We start from the raw sequence: 17,317 nt of genomic DNA on the forward strand, positions 1-17,317 counted from the left end.
ACAATCCATCTGAGAAAAGTTTAGGAGTGCACAACACATAAATGTTGCTATAACTCAATATGATCTTATGAAATACATATTTTAAATGAGATAAAACACTTACTTCTAGTGTTTCCCTATTAAAAGTGACCTCCATCAGCATTACATAGCAAATCTGTGAGAAACATTTAGGCTCGTTTAGGTGCATAGCATACAAATATCTTAATAAAGATATGATCTTTATATAATACCTAATGTAAATGAAATAAAACCTTTACTTTCTGTGTTTTTCTTGATAAAACCAACTTTCCTAGGTACTCAACATCACAAGTTAAAGAAAATATCACTCTGAGAAAAAGTTTAGGAGTGCACAATTATTCACAATTAATCCTTAAATATTGCTATTAATGAGGTAAAACACTTACTACTGATGTTTACCTGGTAAAAGCGACCTCCGTACTCCACACTGCATAGCAATTCAAATCTGTGAGAAACGTTTAGGCTTGTTTAGGGCATACAGCATACAAATATCTTTATAAAGTAATATTATCTTATAAAATACATAATGTAAATGAGATAAAACACTTACTTTCTCCTTTTTCCTTGATAAAAACAACTTTCCTGGCTGCTGCGCATTGCGAGTGAAAGAAAATATCGTTCTGAGAAAAAGTTTAGGCGTGCACAACACATAAATATCGCTATTAATCAATGTGTTGTATACTGTTAAACCCCTGATGTCACATGGATGTCACATTACCAATCTCCTTGCCATGTTTCTGGACGTTGATTGTGTTAATTACACACACACACACAAACATATATTATAAATTATGCATATACCCACTTCTTCAGGCACCACTACATCACTGCTTTTGCGTTGAGACATTTTAAAGTTATTTTAAACATCTATCAAATCTTAGGTAAAGTTTGTATCAGTTCTTTTTTTTTTTTTTTTTTTTTTTAGGTCCTTATTATAATAGGATAGTACAGATATGAAAGAAAAAGATGTGAATGAAATGTGTAGGGTGACAGGTTTGAGCTCAAGTATATGAATACTTACTTAAAATTGGGAGAAGAGGTCCAATGAACCATCTTGTAAATGTGGGGTAACTGATCGCTGTAAAATTAAATGTCAAACTTAGTATCATGCCAATACCAGCTGTACAGAACATTAAAGCAATATTAAAAATCTCACACTTGGTTTTTAGTTTGGATTAATCTAGTATATATGAAAAGGACCTAATATAAATAAATAAATAAATAAATAAATAAATAAATAAATAAATTTGTTCCTTTAACAATGATTATTCTATATTTAATTTATACAGTGAAAAAAAATGCAAATTTATTTGATTATTTAATTTCTGTACCTACAAACCTAAGCAGTGTTTAATACGTTTTTGTAATAATTAATGTGATTAATTTTATAATAATTAATAGTGTTCTAATAGATAAATATATAGATGTCCTATATATACTATCTATCTATCTGTCTATCTGCTAAATTGACGCCTAATATCAGTATGAAACGCGATAAGATCTGATGATTGGTTAATGAATTTTAATCACGTTGTCTGCTTTGGCTCAAACTGATTTGCTGAAATCAGAACGTGAACGCAGTCAGTGAGCCTTAGTCAATGAAAACTAATTCATTTTAACTGGAAAAAAATGAACTATATACTGTGCCAATTTTAATCTCATTGTAAGACATTAGCGTGTGTGAGAGAAACGCAGCGCTTTCCTCAGCCAATAATGCGCTCACTGCTCTACATAGAGTGAAACATAACCGTTCAGTCCGAGTGCTCAAATGTAGGAACAAATGTACAAGTTTAACAAAAACACTGGCGAGTTAAATCTAACAATTTATTGGCCAAAAGCTAACAGATATTATTTGTAGACTAGATTGAACGCGCTTATGTTGCTGTCTGTTGTGCTGAAATGTTAATCACTTTTCATAGCTTCATTATGGCTTACAACTTTTGGCGTAATGTTAAGACACTTTATCATTTACATGACCTGAATATGTTTAACTCTTCTTCCTAAATATCAGCAACGTTATCTGAATAGTGAAAGAAATATAGTTAGCATTACACCAAACCCGATCGCAAACACTCATTATGTGAATTGTCAGCTATTCTGTCCATTCAGTTTATTAGCAGAACAAATACATCTCACATTGGACACGAAAATTGTAGGTTTCGTTTGGATATTTACATATTTATCTGAGAAAAACCAAAGCAATACTCACGTATCCTGGCTTGAAGAAGAATAACGGCCCAACGGTCTGCTCAATTGTAAAATGCGCTTCGGAACAGTGACGAGTACACGTCGTACAGTGGTTGTCCAGACAGCCTAAGCACAACCTTCAGCGATCCATGGTTGAATGACAACATTGTGACAACGCAGTAACAACCTTAACAAGACAATGTAGAACCAACAACCATTTAGCCATGTTGTTACAACGTTGCTAAAAGGTTGGCTACGTTTGGCAACGTTCTGTGTTTGTTGATTGGAACACCAAACTTCAAAGCACATGAGTATCTTGAACAGGTTCAGTTTGAACGTTACGATTTTTTCATCATCATCGCTTCAGATCGGTTCAGAGAATGTCACACTCAGCTGGCCACAGAAATCATGAGGGTGGGAAAAAAGTTCTACTTTGTCCGTTCTAAGATTGACATAAGCATTACTGCTGAAAAGAGGAAGAAAAGATTTGACCAGAAAAAGACACTGGATATTATTCGAGAGGACTGTGAAAATGGTTGGTTTATGACATGACAGTTTCACTTTTTTAAGTTTTATACTTAAATATTTGCTTGTGTAATAATAATAATAATAATAATAATAAATATTTGTAGTAATATTAATGCTATTATGTTTCTGTGTAGGTCTGAAAAAGATCGGTATAGAGGATCCTGTCGTGTTCCTGATCTCTGGCTGGGAGCTTGGAAAATATGATTTCAGTTTGCTACAGGAGAGGATGGAAAAAGAGCTTCCACAACATAAGAGTCGTCTTCTGATGTTGGCATTGCTAAATATCACCCTTGATATTAATGAGAAAAAGAAGAAAGTTCTAGAGAAAGACATTAGCAAAGTAGCCTTTCTGTCTGCTTTTTTTGATACAGTTTACCTTTCTGATTTAAGGATTGCCGTGGGTTTTTTATTCATAATACATGAGCTACAAAAGTACTGCAGTGCTTTTGGTCTTGATGATCCATCGCTGCAGAAACTCTGTGAAAGATCCGGAAAAAACATCAAAGAAATTAAGAGTTTGATGAAGTCATCTCTTCATCAAGGGATAAACCAAAGTTCAGTTACTAAATTGCTTGGTGAATCTCTGTTTGTAAATCGAACTAGGGTTGAGCAAGTTATTATGTGTATACCCATTATAGGCTCTGTGGTTGGGGGAGCAGTGTCTTTTTTGACAGTCGCAAGAGTACTTAAGAGAGCTCTGAGTGAAATAGCAGAAGATGCCCAGAAAGTGCTAATGGCTTCAATGAAGGCAGAAAACTAGACTTATATGAACTTAACAAATAAATATTTGTGATAGGGCAAGATATAGGGAAAGATTCCCTCTTATTTTGTGAACTTGTTTTTAAACTGCATATGTAGGGGATACTGGGGGCGGTAGTAACACACTCAATTCCTCCAATCAGAAACAAGCTATCTTAGCAGAATTTTTCAACAAAATACTGATTTGGGGGTATAAAAGTTACTTTTTGGATGTACAGTATTTTTATGTTATCTAAAGTTTAGATGACTGTGAATTTAAACTTACATATATTTGATTACTGAGTGATTGATAAAAAAAAAAATTAACACAAACGACCTATGCTAATATAGGTGTGGTTAGCTAGCATATAAGATTTTGTAATGGCTGCAACATTGTGTTCCAATTGCCCCAGAGCCACATGACCCTTGCATTTCAATTAATATATAGCCTTGTCCTTATTAGTTAAATATATCAATTGTATAATTAATTAGTGCACCTACATTTGTTTCTTGTATCAAAAGATGGCTAGTGTATTTCAAGTAGTCTGTGAGTTATGAAGGAAAATGTAAAAGATGTTACAATTGCCAACGGTTTCTCCCTAGATACTTACATTTACATTTATTTTAGCTAAGTTAATGCATGTGTGGATGTAATCAGGACATTTGGATTGTTCGAGAATTTATGTTTATTTACATTTGCATGTATTCAGTAGCTTAGTTGTGAATGCTTTCAGACCGTTTAATCTTTTGCTTCTTTTGTATATCGTTTTGTAATGATTCTTACAGAAATATATCTATTTTGCAATAAAACAAATGTTTTATGACTTTATATTTATGTACCGACCTTTTTCTTCATTTGACCAATTTTGCTGTAAGATTTAGTTGACTTATACGGTTCGAAACAAAGCTCCATCCCAAGCAGTAGGCGACGCTGTGGGATTAAGCGCGTAAACGTGCCATCTCTGGACACGTCATGCTAGCGGAAGACTAAAATCGTCTGCGCGTGCGTCCCACTGTCTTCGTACTTTTGAGGCTCGAACCAGCGGACGAAGGTAATGTGGCTGCTAAATATTTTTATTTTTTTGATACAAAATATGATGAGAATGACCCATTAAAACATGTTTTTGTCTTTGTTGTGTATACGCAAGCAGTCGACGTTGTCTGTATAGTAAACTAAAACGAGTGTGAAGTTCACCTAATCCCAGTTAGTCATTTTGTTAAAATGATTATATTAGAATTTAACGTTAATTGTTTTCCTAACTGCAGTCTTGAGTTGCATACAATATATAAATACAATTAACCGCGTTCAGTAGCATAATAACGCTGGAGTTCAGTCATTTGTAAAGGTTGTGTGACGAGTGTTGTACACGTAAGCATACACAATGAACTGTTACTAGGTTTTAATAATATTAAATGTCTATTTTAAAGGATGTGTTATATTTAGGAACAGATCTCTGTCGTACATAACTGATGGCTTGCTTACAACATGTGCCTTTTATTTGGAAAAATCATTCATTTAGTTATGCATGCTCATAGACTGCGCTCGATATAATAGCTAGAGCCAACTGTAAGACTGATTATAGAATGACGTTTTATTGTGAGTGAATTCATTTTTCAGTTTTGCACTAGTGATCTCATTTGTTGAATTGTCTTTTTATCCAGTAATTATAAATGCTCATTCTTCTCTTGTACTATTAGCAGCTGGTATGTTTTGAGTGTTATAAACCTGCCACTTTCCCCCACAGATGAGGCTGCTCTGTGTTTTTGCTCTGGTTGCTGTGGTGGGTCTGGTGGCAGGAGAAGAAGGGGCTCGTCTGTTGGCTTCCAAATCTCTGCTGAACCGATATGCTGTAGAGGGACGAGACCTTACCCTGCAGTACAACATCTACAATGTGGGCACCAGGTATTGTACTCTCTCTGAATTTACCACACAAGTTTTCGATAGCTGGTAAGGAGTTTTGGGTTAGATTTAAACCATGTAAACTTTAAATAGTGGATGGAAATATTTCTAAGCTAGCTCTCTATTGTATGTAACTTTTTCTTCCGCTTTCTAGTGCTGCCCTAGAGGTTGAGCTGTCCGATGACTCGTTCCCCCCTGAAGATTTCGGCATTGTCTCTGGAATGCTGAATGTAAAATGGGATCGTATTGCTCCGTATCCTCCTTCATTAAGCAGTCGCTATAAATGATACAGGCTGTATATACAGTTAAAGTTAAAAGTTTACTTACACCTTGCAGAATCTGCAAAATGTTTATTATTTTACCAAAATAAGAAGGATCATACAAAATGCATTTTATTTTTTTGTGTATTACTGACCTGAATGAGGTATTTCACATAAAAGATGTTTACATATAGTCCACAAGAGTAAATAAGTTTATAAATTTATAAAAATGACCCTGTTCAAAAGTTTACATACATTTGCTTCTTAATACTGTGTTGTTACCTGAATGATCCACAGCTGTTTTTTTTGTTTAGTGACAGTTGTTCATGAGTCCCTTGTTTTTCAGAAAAATCCTTCAGGTGTTACAAATTCTTTGGTTTTTCAGCATTTTTGTTTATTTGATCCCTTTCCAACAATGACTGTATGATGTTGAGATCCATCTTTTCACACTGAGGACAACTGAGGGACTCATATGCAACTATTACAGAAGGTTCAAACACTCGCTGATGCTTCAAAAGGAAAAACGATGCATTGAGAGCTGGGCTAAATATAGTTAAATATACCCTGATCTTCAAATTCAAAAAGTTTTACGTGAAATATCTTGTTCAGGTCAGTACTACAAAAAAAATAACATCCGTTTTGTATGATCCCTCTTATTTTGGTCAAATAATTAACATTTTGCAGATTCTGCAAGGTGTATGTAAACGTTTGACTTCAGCTGTATGTATTTGTTTAGTGGACAGACAGGGATTTAGGGTGCTGTTGTTGTTTTTTCTTTAAGTGCATTCTGAGTACTTTACACACTTAGTAATCCCATTAAGCTTTCAAACAGTCACTTCTGTCTGTTTGTTACTGATATCACCAAACGTAATCACTACTGTATCAGACAGTCAGGATTGGATGCTTTATTTACCTTTGCTCTTTTGTAGATTATGTTCCTTAACTCATCCTCTCCACAGTGCCAGTAATGTTTCTCACACAGTTGTTCTGCGGCCACTAAAGGCTGGATACTTCAACTTCACCTCAGCTTCCGTCAGCTATCTGGCCCAGGAGGGTGGACAGGTCGTGGTAAGTGACTCTTATGATACCTTTCATGTACAGAGTCAGCATAAGCATTTTTTTTTCTTTGCCTTGATTTGCCATATGAATATGGACTGGATTGTTTTATATGTTTTATAAGTTGCTGATAATTTTTAATATTACAGTTAATAAACTGTTTTGAAAAAAAAGTGTCATTGTTACAGTCCATGTAAATGTAGTCACTGGCTGTTAGCTAAGACTTTTCTCATTTTTTGCATCTCTAAGGTTGGTTACACAAGTGCTCCGGGTCAGGGAGGCATTCTCGCCCAGAGAGAGTTTGACAGACGCTTTTCTCCACATTATGTAAGCAATGCTTTAATATGGAGTAAATTGGTTTCAATGTGTGATAGCCTAAGTTATGATACTGAAGTGCTTTTTTATGATAGCCTGTGTTGTTATATTGAAATCTAATCTGTTTTCTCTTTTTAATAGCTGGACTGGGCAGCTTTTGGTGTCATGACCCTTCCCTCCATTGGCATTCCTCTGCTCCTGTGGTACTCCAGCAAGAGAAAGTATGACTCACCGAAGAGCAAAAAGAATTGAGTTATCTAATACAAGACAAAAACAGATCAGGGATCATTGTGGGAATGGGGGGGGTGGGCATTAAAGAGAATTATGGTGGGTGGGAGTTGAGAATGTTGTTTTTGAATAAATTAATTACCCATATTGGGGTAAATGGTCAATGATTTAATATGATTTGTTTTTAAGTGATGTTGGTCTTCATCAGAAAATTAGTTAGAGGCATAAGCAAAAAGGAGGATCACCAACTGCATTTGGTATTTAAAATGGCCATTCCAGGGTGGCTTCAGGTGCACCATTTTATTTTAGTTTTCTTCTTTTCTTTTTGTACTGATTCTCAAATGCTACATGCTCAGACATACTAAACAGAACTGTTCAGCTCTTCATGATCAACATGGGGCTTGTTTGTGGAAATAAAAGAGGGTTTTACAGAGATGCTGTCATTGTGTGTCTTGTCACTCACTGAAATATGCTTTCATCTGTGTGTCTGCTTTCTTGTTCTGTGATGTTCTTTTCCTGCAATGATTAGTGCATTCTTAGTCTTTTACGGTAATATCATCAGCTAAATAATTCAAGATAGTTATATTATGGTCTACTAAACCTCACTTGAAGCTATCATCAATCTTTAGGTAATTAAAAATGACTAGGGAGGTCTGCAGTTCACTGACACAAACAAAATCTGTGGTTGGTAATCTGAATAATATATTTGATTAATTATGAAATTATTTACTGTGCAATTGTAACTTTGAATAAGTGACTGATTCTATGGAAAAATGTATATCCAGATACAATTACAATTTAAATAAATGAAAAACATGCCTATAACCTCCATGGGGAAGTCACCATTAACAAGCCTTAGAAATGTATATACAGCTTATAAACAATGTAATATTTTGGTACACATATATGTCATCCTAATTTATAATTATGATGTTTTTTTTGAAATTATACAGAGTGTTTATAAAGGAAATACTCTGGGTGAATTCAGAGGTCTGCATAATCCTGAGATCAGCGTTTGGGGTTTGGTGGGGGCGGACATGCTCTAGAGCTGGTTGGTCTTTCTGGAATCTGCTCATAAATGGAGCTGGCGGAAGCATTCAGATATGGCTGCTCTGAATGATGAAAACCAGAGTTTTGAGGTTGAGTCGTCAGTGGAGGCACACCAAAACTCTGTTGGAAAAATCATAAAATTTAGCATTTTTATAACAGATTGAGCACTATACAGTTGAGGTCAAAAGTTTACATATACCTTAGAATCTGCAAAATGTTAATTTGACCAAAACAGGAGGGACCATACAAAATGCATGTTATTTTTTTATTTAGTACTGACCTGTATAAGGTATTTCACATAAAAGATGTTTACAAATAGTTAAATTTATAAAAATGACCCTGTTCAAAAGTTTCTTATGCTTGATTCTTAATACTGTTTTGTTACCTCAATGATCCACAGCTATTTTTTTTGTTTGTTTGTTTGTTTGTTTTGTTTAGTGATAGTTGTTCATGAGTCCCTTGTTTGTCCTAAACAGTTAAACTGCCCACTGTGTGTATGTAAACTTTTGAACAGGGCCATTTTTATAAATTCAGCTATTATTTTCTCTTGTGGAATATATGTAAAAATCTTTTATGTGAAATATCTTATTCAGGTCAGTACTAAATAAAAAATAATGAATAAATAAAGCAAACAAAAAAAAAAGAACATTTTGCAGATTCTGAAAGGTGTATGTAAACTTTTGACCTTAACTGTATACTACACAGAATATCACTCAAAATATTCCTATGGATATTTACCTGTCCGGTGAGCTCTGGTCGCAAAGGACCATGAGCAGATCTTGGGGGTGGTCTAAGAGGAAGACTAGGCCCGGGTCTTGGTACAGCAAGGCCTTCTTGGGCACCCCTGATGTTCACCTCTGAATACAGGTGATTCTTTGGAAGGTTAACTGAAGAAAAGGAAAGAACCGCAAGTAATGTACACAATAAGCATTTATATGTTTTATATAATATATATCGTTTTATATTTGAACTCCAAGACAATAAATGTTCAAATATATTAAGTCCTGAGCAAGTTTTGATGCTTGTTTTCCTCCTTTCTCACCTTCATCTCCTGACGCCTGCCTCCTCCACCCCACGGCATAGCAGTCAATCTCTTCTGGACGTCTGCGTGTGTGGGGGGTTTCTTCATAAGTGTGAATGGGCTCCAATTTCCAGTATTTTGGGTCTCCTGCTGTTGTGTCAAAGTTTGGGATGGATGGAGGAATAAAGGCTGCTGTTGCTCCCTGGAGGTCAGGGTGGGCACTAAAGTTGGGGGTATTTTCTGATACTGCTCTGGGGGGTTTGTTAACTCGAGCATATGGGACATCCACAAAAGAAGCTTGATCCACTGTTGGACTAAGATTTATGGGTCTTTCAGCATGCTCAAAACTGCCATTCTAGAGGGAGAAAAAAGGATAATGTGTCTTGCATAATATTATAACTTGGACATTAAACACTTAAACCAAAAAATAAGTACTAGTAAAAGCGTAGCAACTATGTTTTTTTTTTAATTAATTACCATTTGTATAGCATTGTTAATTTGTGGTTACAGTGGTTTAACTATAGTAACGACGTTTTTTGTAACAAAACCATGGGTAATTTGTGGCTATCATGGTTTTAACTGTGGTATTTTGGGTTATATTTATAGTAAAACCATGGTTATATTTCGTAAGTTACTTTCGTAGTTACTGCTGGTTAAAGTAAGAAGCGACATTTAGCTTGTTGTTATGCAGTCTCTACAGTGTTCTTCTAGGGTATAACTCGGAGCTTTGTAGGGTGTGAGAGTCTAACCAAAGAGGATGCTCAGTAAAGAACCCACCTTGATTATATTCTTCTCCACAGATATGACTTTAAAATAAGTATGTGGGATTTTAATCCGTTTTATTATCCCTAAAAGTGTAATATAAGAGAAAAATGCCTGTAATCTACTCACTTCTAAACCAGGTGGCGCTATTTCAGTTCCACACTTGCATTCTGGCAGCGAGTAGGTCTTTTTTAGTGGCTTTCTCACGGCTGCATACTGCACAGGCTCTTCTGTAACAGAAGTGGTCTGTAAGGAGGGGTTTGTGGATAATGAATTCAGAACAGCTGGACCGACGGCCATGGGCAGTTTTGTTTGCTCCTCTTGATTCATTGCTTTTCCATTTCTCTCTTCTTCTCCATCCTTCACAGTCCACCTATTAATTTCCGCAAAGCCCCCATCAGGCTAGATAGCAAGAGAAAAATGACAGGATATGAAGTGAGATGAAAAATCATGTGCAAAATATCTCCCTTTTTGTATTAAAAATCATGAAGATTCGCTAGGGAACAAAAATGTTTGTGTACCTGTATACAAGGCACAGTCAGTATCTCATTAAAGGGCCCCACAGGATTATGGGTGTAGTAGCTGATTAGTTCATCCAGGCTTCTATGACGGCTGTGTTCTCCAGCAATTAGATATACACTACCAGATGATCCACACTCCTCCTCTTCAACTATGAAATGACGACACCGGTCCTCTCCTCTGGGTTTTAATGAATTTGTTATTTAATGAGTGAGTGAGATTACAGTTGTTGCAAATACATACAGTGACCCCAAAAATATAGTTGAACACACTGCATAACCTAAATGTCATTCCATTAGGTAACAAAATATCTTGCTTCTGTAAGTTCAGTAACAAAAACACCACTACTGTGTGTTGCATGACAGTTGATGTAGCTTATTAACTTACTGCATATTGAACAGTTTTTTAACCGAACGCAATTAGATTTTTATGGCCCATTTAGACCAAAAATAATAACTGTAGCTGTACAGGTTATAGTGTTTTTATACAGTTTCTATACAGTTTTTCAGTTCTATGAGAATAGGGAAGTCCGACAATAACAACAATGCCGAACAATATTTTTGGAATCACTTTCAGAATGTTTTTTTGAAACATTCTGATGAATGATAAGAACACTGACAGCCAATCAGAATCCACCCTACTTTTAAGCATTTAAAGTGGCAGGTGTCAAAACTTCAGCACACACTTATAATAAACAGAACATTATTTTGAATTGATGTAGATTCTAATTGTTCTAGGTATTGTTTTTAGTGTGAACAGGCCATAAGAATGACACTTTAAGAATGTTTAAAAATAAAGCACCTGTAAGACAGCACAAAGCCGATCTTTGACTCGCTGAGCCTCAACAGGAAACAGCCTTGTGGCTTATCCTGCAGCAGCTGTTCCGCTTCCCTGAAAGAGTGAGATAGACAGGTTGTGTGAAAATGTAAACCAAATAGTATATGTATTTGACACTGTTTCACATCTGTGTTTGTGCAACTTTGCTTGTGCACCTGTTTTTCTGTTATGTTTTTGGAAGAATATTTAGATGTGGCTGTAACCTGCGTGTAGCGAAACCATGGAGCCAGCGGGGAAGAGGCTGTCCGGGCCTGTGCAGTCGAGGCAGCTGCGTTCTTTCAAACCACAGCAGAGTGTGAGCACGCAGAGATGGAGCCAGAGACTCCAGGGGCCTCACGGGACCCAAAACCAGAGCAGGATCTATCCGCTTCACTGTCGTCTTTAAGAGAGAATCCAAGTAGGATTTAGATATAATTTAAATACATTTTTTAAAAATATTTAAAAGACCAAAAAAAGTTGACACGTGTCTCCGCAATGCATTAAAATGTTACATTTTCTCATGCTTATTCAAACTACAGAGTGTGCATAATTATTGTGCAAGTTGATATTCTGAACATATTATTTTTTTTCCAAGCACATTTGACCAACTCCAAACCACACTAATCTTAATAATTACAATTAATTTTGTATTTAATCATTTGTAAGTGATATATAATTGTCCTTGAAGGCTGGAAATGAAAAACACCTTATATTCAGGTGTGCATAATTACTAAGCAGGTTTTTTTTTACAGATAAAATAAGCCAACAAAGAGATTTAACTCAGACTGAAAAGTCTAAAATTATCAAATGCCCATGAGAACAATGCATTACTAATGCAGTACTAGAATTTGCAAAGTTAAGGCATGACTATTGTACAGCAAAATGCTCATCGATATCAACTTGCATAATAATTATGTACGCACTGTAGTACTGTCTAAATATAAACTACAAAAATCTCATGATGAACATAAAACTGGAAATAGACTTGAATATTTCAAAAATTAATATTTTCAGATAATGTGAAAAAGTACTCTACAAAAATTCAAATCGGCTTGAGGTGATTGTATATAATAAATTTGGCCAAAAAAATGAAAAGCGCTGTCAGTTTTGACCTTGTTGTTAGTCGACTGACCAACCTATTATTTCTTTGCTTCAAAAGGCTCTTTAGAGACAATGTAGAGCAGCTGAACCGCTGAGAGAAGTGTTTTTGGTTTGATGAAATTGTAGCATATGCATATTTTTTGCCTTTGATGACATTCAACCAATTATATTGTATAATAATACATTTTAAATATACATACAGTTGAGGTCAAATGTACCTACACCTTGCAGAATCTGCAAAACGTTAATTATTTGACCAAAATAAGAGGAATCATACAAAATGCATGTTTAACTTTTTATTTAGTACCGACTTGAATAAGATATTTCACATAAAAGATGTTTACATACAGTTGAGGACTTGTATGCAACTATTACATAAGGTTCAAATGCTCACTGATTCTCCAGAAGGACAAACAATGCATTAAGAGACAGGGGAGAAAACTTTTTACATTTGAAGATCACGGTAAATTGAACTTATTTTGTCTTCTGGGAAACATGTATCTTCTGTAGCTTCTTAAGGGCAGTACTAAATTTTAAAAAATATGATATTTAAGCAAAATAAGGAAAATGTACACATCTTTCAAAAGTTTTCACCCCCTGCTCTTAATGCATAGTTTTTACTTCTGTTGATTGAACCTTCTGTAATAGTTGCATATGAGTAAATCAGTTGCCCACATCCTCATTCCGCTCAAAAGTTTACACCCCTAGCTCTCAGTGCTTTGTTTTTCCTTCTTTGTTGTTCCTTCAGTTGAACTGTTCAGGACAAACAAAGGACTCATAAACAACTATCACTAAACAAAAAAACATAGCTGTGGATCATTCAGGTAACAACACAGTAGTAAGAATCAAGTGTATGTAAACTTTTGAACGGGGTCATTTTTTATAAATTCAATCATTTTCTCTTGTGGACTATATGTAAACGTCTTTTATGTAAAGTATTTTATTCAGGTCAGTACTAAATAAAAAATAACATGTATTTTGTATGATCCCTCTTATTTTGGTAAAATAATTAATTATTTTGCAGATTCTGTTATTTTTGGAACAGGGCTCTGTAGGCTTTTTAAGTCATGTGTACACATCTATTACTTAACAGATTCACCTCATTTTCCTTCTGAGGTCCCTGGTTTAATTTCTCTGTCTCTTGTTGTGCTGTGGAACGACATTTTATGCTCCGCCGGGGCTTTACGGGAGGTTTCTTGGTTGTGGGATGGTTCTCTGGAACTACAGATGGACGGGGCTTTGGTCTTGGATGTTGGACAGGAAGAGCGCTCAGTCGCTGTTCTCTCTGGTGAGATTCAGCATCTGCACAGAAATAAAAATTAATCCTAAATGTGTTCGTTAAAGCATACAGTATTGCAAAACTCATCAACAGTAAATAAAAAGGTGAATGCGAACAAATTTAAATTGTTAAAATTAATCTCTTAATAGTGCTTTCAACCTTCGATCTGACAGTTATTTGCCTTTCGCAGTGTATTTATCTTGAAATACATTCAGATGTTTATTGTTAACTAGATGTGAGTATCTAAATATAAATATAGATGTCAGTGTGCAAGATTAAGACGTTGAGATTCAGTTAGAATCATACCATTACTGTCAGGCTCAAAATAACCCTGAACGGAAATGTCACGGTTTCTACAAGCACGTCAACATCACAGAACATTCTAGATACCAAACAATCAACAAAACAGTAATGTTATAAATATTAAAGACTCTAACACTAATCCTGTTGAACGATTATAGTATAGCCATACAGTTAGAATCCGTTCATGTGTTTGAGAATTACAGTATAAGGAGTAGATTATCATGTAGATTTGTATTGTCATTTTATACTACACAAAGTCTATTTTTTGTGTTTTTTAAACTAACTCCCAATTCTATATTAATGCTAGGTTGCTTATAATATATTTTAACACATTAAAACAAAATAAGCACAGCTTAAGCACCATATAGCTTCTGACACTAAACCTAAAAAATATTTTTAACTTCACAAGATGATTAGTTAAATAAGTATAACCATTACAAAATAACAGCTGTATTTGACAATCATATAAATATGGTTATTTTAAGATTCTAAAAGAAAGCATTTCAAGTCATCAGTGTACCATCAGAAAAAACAAGTAAAAACTACTTATCTTAAAACCATCATGGTTGTTTTTTGTTATTTTTTGTAATAAAACAGTTGATTTCTACCTAGAAAGAATGATTATGTAAGTTCAAAAGTTGTTGAGAGACAGCTGACCTTTAAGTTTTTGGTAGTCAAAGTCCATGCTCAAGTGCAGGATGTAAAATGCTACCTCTTTCTATCTGTTCTTGAGTGTTTCTGCCTCATCCTGTTTAAATGCATGTGTGAGTGAGAGAGAAAGAGAGCGGAAAAGGTCACAGAAGTGATAGTGAACTGTTAGTGATTGTGTGCAGATTTCATGTTTAAACGTCTTGTGAAATATTCAACTGATGTAATAAAGCTCTAATAAACAACCTGAAAAATAGCTGCTTCTTTTTTTTTTTCAATATTTGCCGTGCACTGGAAAAATAAATATTTTGTGTACAAACCAAATTGCGTGATAAATGGCAAGGAAATTTCACAGTTGCAAAGAAACAGAAAGTAACACCTTGAATTAAACATGCGATTTTGAAGTAGATAAACTGAAAGAGTATTTTCTTTTAAAACACTCTCTAATAATCTCACATTTTTACAGTGTGCTACAATTTATGGATTTTCAAAACCATTTGAACTATGAGTAAATAATTACTAAAATAAAGCTTTCAAAAGATATGCATTAACATAACTTGTAAATTTGATATCTAAAAGTGGAGGTCCTCTTAAAATTAACTATTAAATCATAATATCATGTCACTGCTGTTGTTTCTTTGTGTTTTTTTAGGTTGTTGAATTGTTGAACTGTGTGCAGAATGTTTTCCTCTTCAACACAAATTGTAAGCATGCAAATCTGTATCTTGTATCCAATATCTATGTGCATGTGCTTTTTATCTTTGTTTATGTTTAAGCACAGTGAGTTTGATGTTAGGGTAAAAGAGAGCGAGGGAGGGCGTCTTTGAAAGAGGGAAGAGGCAGTTGCGTCACGTGATTTGCTCACCACACAGGATGAGAAAGAACAACCACAATGAACAAGAGAGGTGAGGAAAATAGAAAGAGATGACAAAAAAGGTGTACAAGTAAATGCTCTGCCCAGTACCCACAAGCTGTACTTTAAGTTTGACAGCAAAGCCACATTTCTTTACAATGTATTTGTAATGTCTTTGTGTTTTTCTGTATTTCATTTAGGCCCATATTATGTTATTATCATGTCATTTTTGTGAACTCATGTATTTAGTTTAAAATAATTCTCAAATTAATTCTCATTTAACAACGTTTTACTGTTGTGTCTTTTATTTTATTTTATTTTATTTTATTTTATTTTATTTTATTTTATTTTATTTTATTTTATTTTATTTCATTTTATTTTATTTTATTTTATTTTACAAAAAAATGACCAACTGACAATTACTTGACACCTTCACTAGGTGGCGTAACTACATTAAATTTGAGAATGAAACTCGGCACGAGCCAGGAATGAAAATTACCTGTCATTCGCTGCACTCGACAATAGCTACTAACAATAAATCGTGCATTCCAAATTATATACAACGGTTTTGTTTAACATGATTGCCATGTATATTATTCCTTCGTTCTATGCGTTCTACTTTCTTTTAATCTGAATCAAAACGTTCGTAACCAAGTGTGTTGGTTAAATAAGAACAGCTGTCCAGCCATTAGATCAGAGCTGAGTCCACTTTTCCGCAATATTCCGGCAATATTATTCCATTGTCCGACTTGTTACTTCTGCTTGAATGCACAAACGAGTCTTTTTTTCTGCTGCAGAAATGCATCATTTTTGCCTCAATCACTCAACCTTAAATTCCATAGGTTTATGGAGCTGCAGTGAGAGAGTTACCTATGATACATCCACCCCCGTTTTTCATGAGGTGTGTTGTGGCAAGCGGTTTTAACATTTAGTGCTTAAAACTCAGTGGTGTATGTTACTACGAATATATTTTAATTACCTCAAAGTAATCTAGTGGCAATTAATATATAGTTGAATTTTACTAGTAACTATTCATTAGATGGTAGTAGGCTACTTGTTTGTTCAAGGAGTAAATAAGACCAATTCGGTGTTTAGAAACAGTGATGATGGTTTTTAAAGGAAAGGACATGACGTGTGGCCAAGTATGGTGACCCATACACTGTAAAAAATAAAAAACACAATTTATTGAGTCAGCTTAAAATAATTTGTTACCCTGCTGCCTTAAAAATTTTAAGATGAGTCAACTCAAATAAGTTTAGTCAACTTGAAATGTTAAGTTGTACTAAGTAACAACTTAAATATTTGTGTTTGCTAAACTTAACAGATGGGTAAGTAACCCAGCTGCCTTAAAATTGTAAGTTGATTCAACTCAAATATCTAAGTTGTCACTTTCAAGTTGAATAAACTTTTTTTTGAGTTGACTGAACTTAAAATTTTAAGGCAGCCAGGTTACAAATTATTTTAAGTTGACTCAACAAATTGTTTTTTACAGTTTACTCGGAATTTGTGCTCTGCATTTAACCCATCCAAGTGCGCACACACACAGTGGTGAGTAGTGAACAAACACATGAACACACACCCAGAGCAGTGGGCAGCCATATTGCTATCGCTGCGGCACCCAGGGAGCAGTTGGTGGTTCGGTGCCTTGCTCAAGGGACTCACCTCAGTCACTCAGTATTGAGGGTGGAGAGAGTGCTGGTTTTTCACTCCCAACCCCCACCCCCCCGTTAGGCCA

The 17,317-nt window shown here is 34.9% G+C and overlaps 3 protein-coding genes and 1 long non-coding RNA gene across 4 annotated transcripts; 2 read left to right on the forward strand and 2 right to left on the reverse strand.

Moving 5' to 3' along the window:
• Positions 1 to 568: 568 nt before the first annotated feature.
• LOC127181309 (uncharacterized) lies at positions 569 to 2,457 on the reverse strand. Its single transcript, XR_007829760.1, has 3 exons — positions 2,228 to 2,457; positions 1,040 to 1,096; positions 569 to 607 (listed from the first exon to the last, which is right to left on the reverse strand). It is a non-coding gene; the product is annotated as an uncharacterized LOC127181309 (long non-coding RNA).
• A 36-nt stretch (positions 2,458 to 2,493) lies between these two features.
• Positions 2,494 to 4,306, forward strand: LOC127181858 (interferon-inducible GTPase 5; the record flags this gene model as incomplete). The annotated part of the gene is made up of 2 exons (XM_051136831.1): positions 2,494 to 2,740; positions 2,868 to 4,306. Coding segments are annotated over 2 exons (873 nt in total), but the record flags the coding sequence as incomplete, so codon positions are not given.
• A 97-nt stretch (positions 4,307 to 4,403) lies between these two features.
• ssr2 (signal sequence receptor, beta) lies at positions 4,404 to 7,663 on the forward strand. The gene is made up of 6 exons (XM_051136830.1): positions 4,404 to 4,523; positions 5,217 to 5,374; positions 5,526 to 5,624; positions 6,591 to 6,699; positions 6,937 to 7,014; positions 7,144 to 7,663. The coding sequence occupies exons 2-6, from the start codon at positions 5,217 to 5,219 to the stop codon at positions 7,252 to 7,254; spliced, it is 555 nt and encodes a 184-aa protein (XP_050992787.1). The 5' UTR covers positions 4,404 to 4,523; the 3' UTR covers positions 7,255 to 7,663.
• On the reverse strand, positions 7,158 to 14,877 carry si:ch73-109i22.2 (hematopoietic SH2 domain-containing protein). Its single transcript, XM_051136829.1, has 9 exons — positions 14,739 to 14,877; positions 13,599 to 13,801; positions 11,623 to 11,798; positions 11,384 to 11,473; positions 10,585 to 10,762; positions 10,193 to 10,465; positions 9,323 to 9,656; positions 9,019 to 9,167; positions 7,158 to 8,400 (listed from the first exon to the last, which is right to left on the reverse strand). The coding sequence occupies exons 1-9, from the start codon at positions 14,764 to 14,766 to the stop codon at positions 8,239 to 8,241; spliced, it is 1,593 nt and encodes a 530-aa protein (XP_050992786.1). The 5' UTR covers positions 14,767 to 14,877; the 3' UTR covers positions 7,158 to 8,238.
• Positions 14,878 to 17,317: the final 2,440 nt, after the last annotated feature.

This window comes from Labeo rohita, chromosome 19 (assembly GCF_022985175.1).
Source record: "Labeo rohita strain BAU-BD-2019 chromosome 19, IGBB_LRoh.1.0, whole genome shotgun sequence".
Classification (NCBI taxonomy): domain Eukaryota; kingdom Metazoa; phylum Chordata; class Actinopteri; order Cypriniformes; family Cyprinidae; genus Labeo; species Labeo rohita.

Excerpts from the sequence above, each read along its gene's own strand:
- ssr2 (XM_051136830.1), top strand. The coding sequence starts at position 5,217 with ATGAGGCTGCTCTGTGTTTTTGCTCTGGTTGCTGTGGTGGGTCTGGTG. Across the intron at positions 5,625-6,590 it reads AAATGGGATCGTATTGCTCC|TGCCAGTAATGTTTCTCACA; the intron begins GTATCCTCCTTC and ends TCCTCTCCACAG. Across the intron at positions 6,700-6,936 it reads AGGAGGGTGGACAGGTCGTG|GTTGGTTACACAAGTGCTCC; the intron begins GTAAGTGACTCT and ends TGCATCTCTAAG.
- si:ch73-109i22.2 (XM_051136829.1), bottom strand. The coding sequence starts at position 14,766 with ATGGACTTTGACTACCAAAAACTTAAAG. Across the intron at positions 13,802-14,738 it reads TGACTACCAAAAACTTAAAG|ATGCTGAATCTCACCAGAGA; the intron begins GTCAGCTGTCTC and ends ATTTCTGTGCAG. Across the intron at positions 11,474-11,622 it reads CATGGTTTCGCTACACGCAG|GGAAGCGGAACAGCTGCTGC; the intron begins GTTACAGCCACA and ends TCACTCTTTCAG.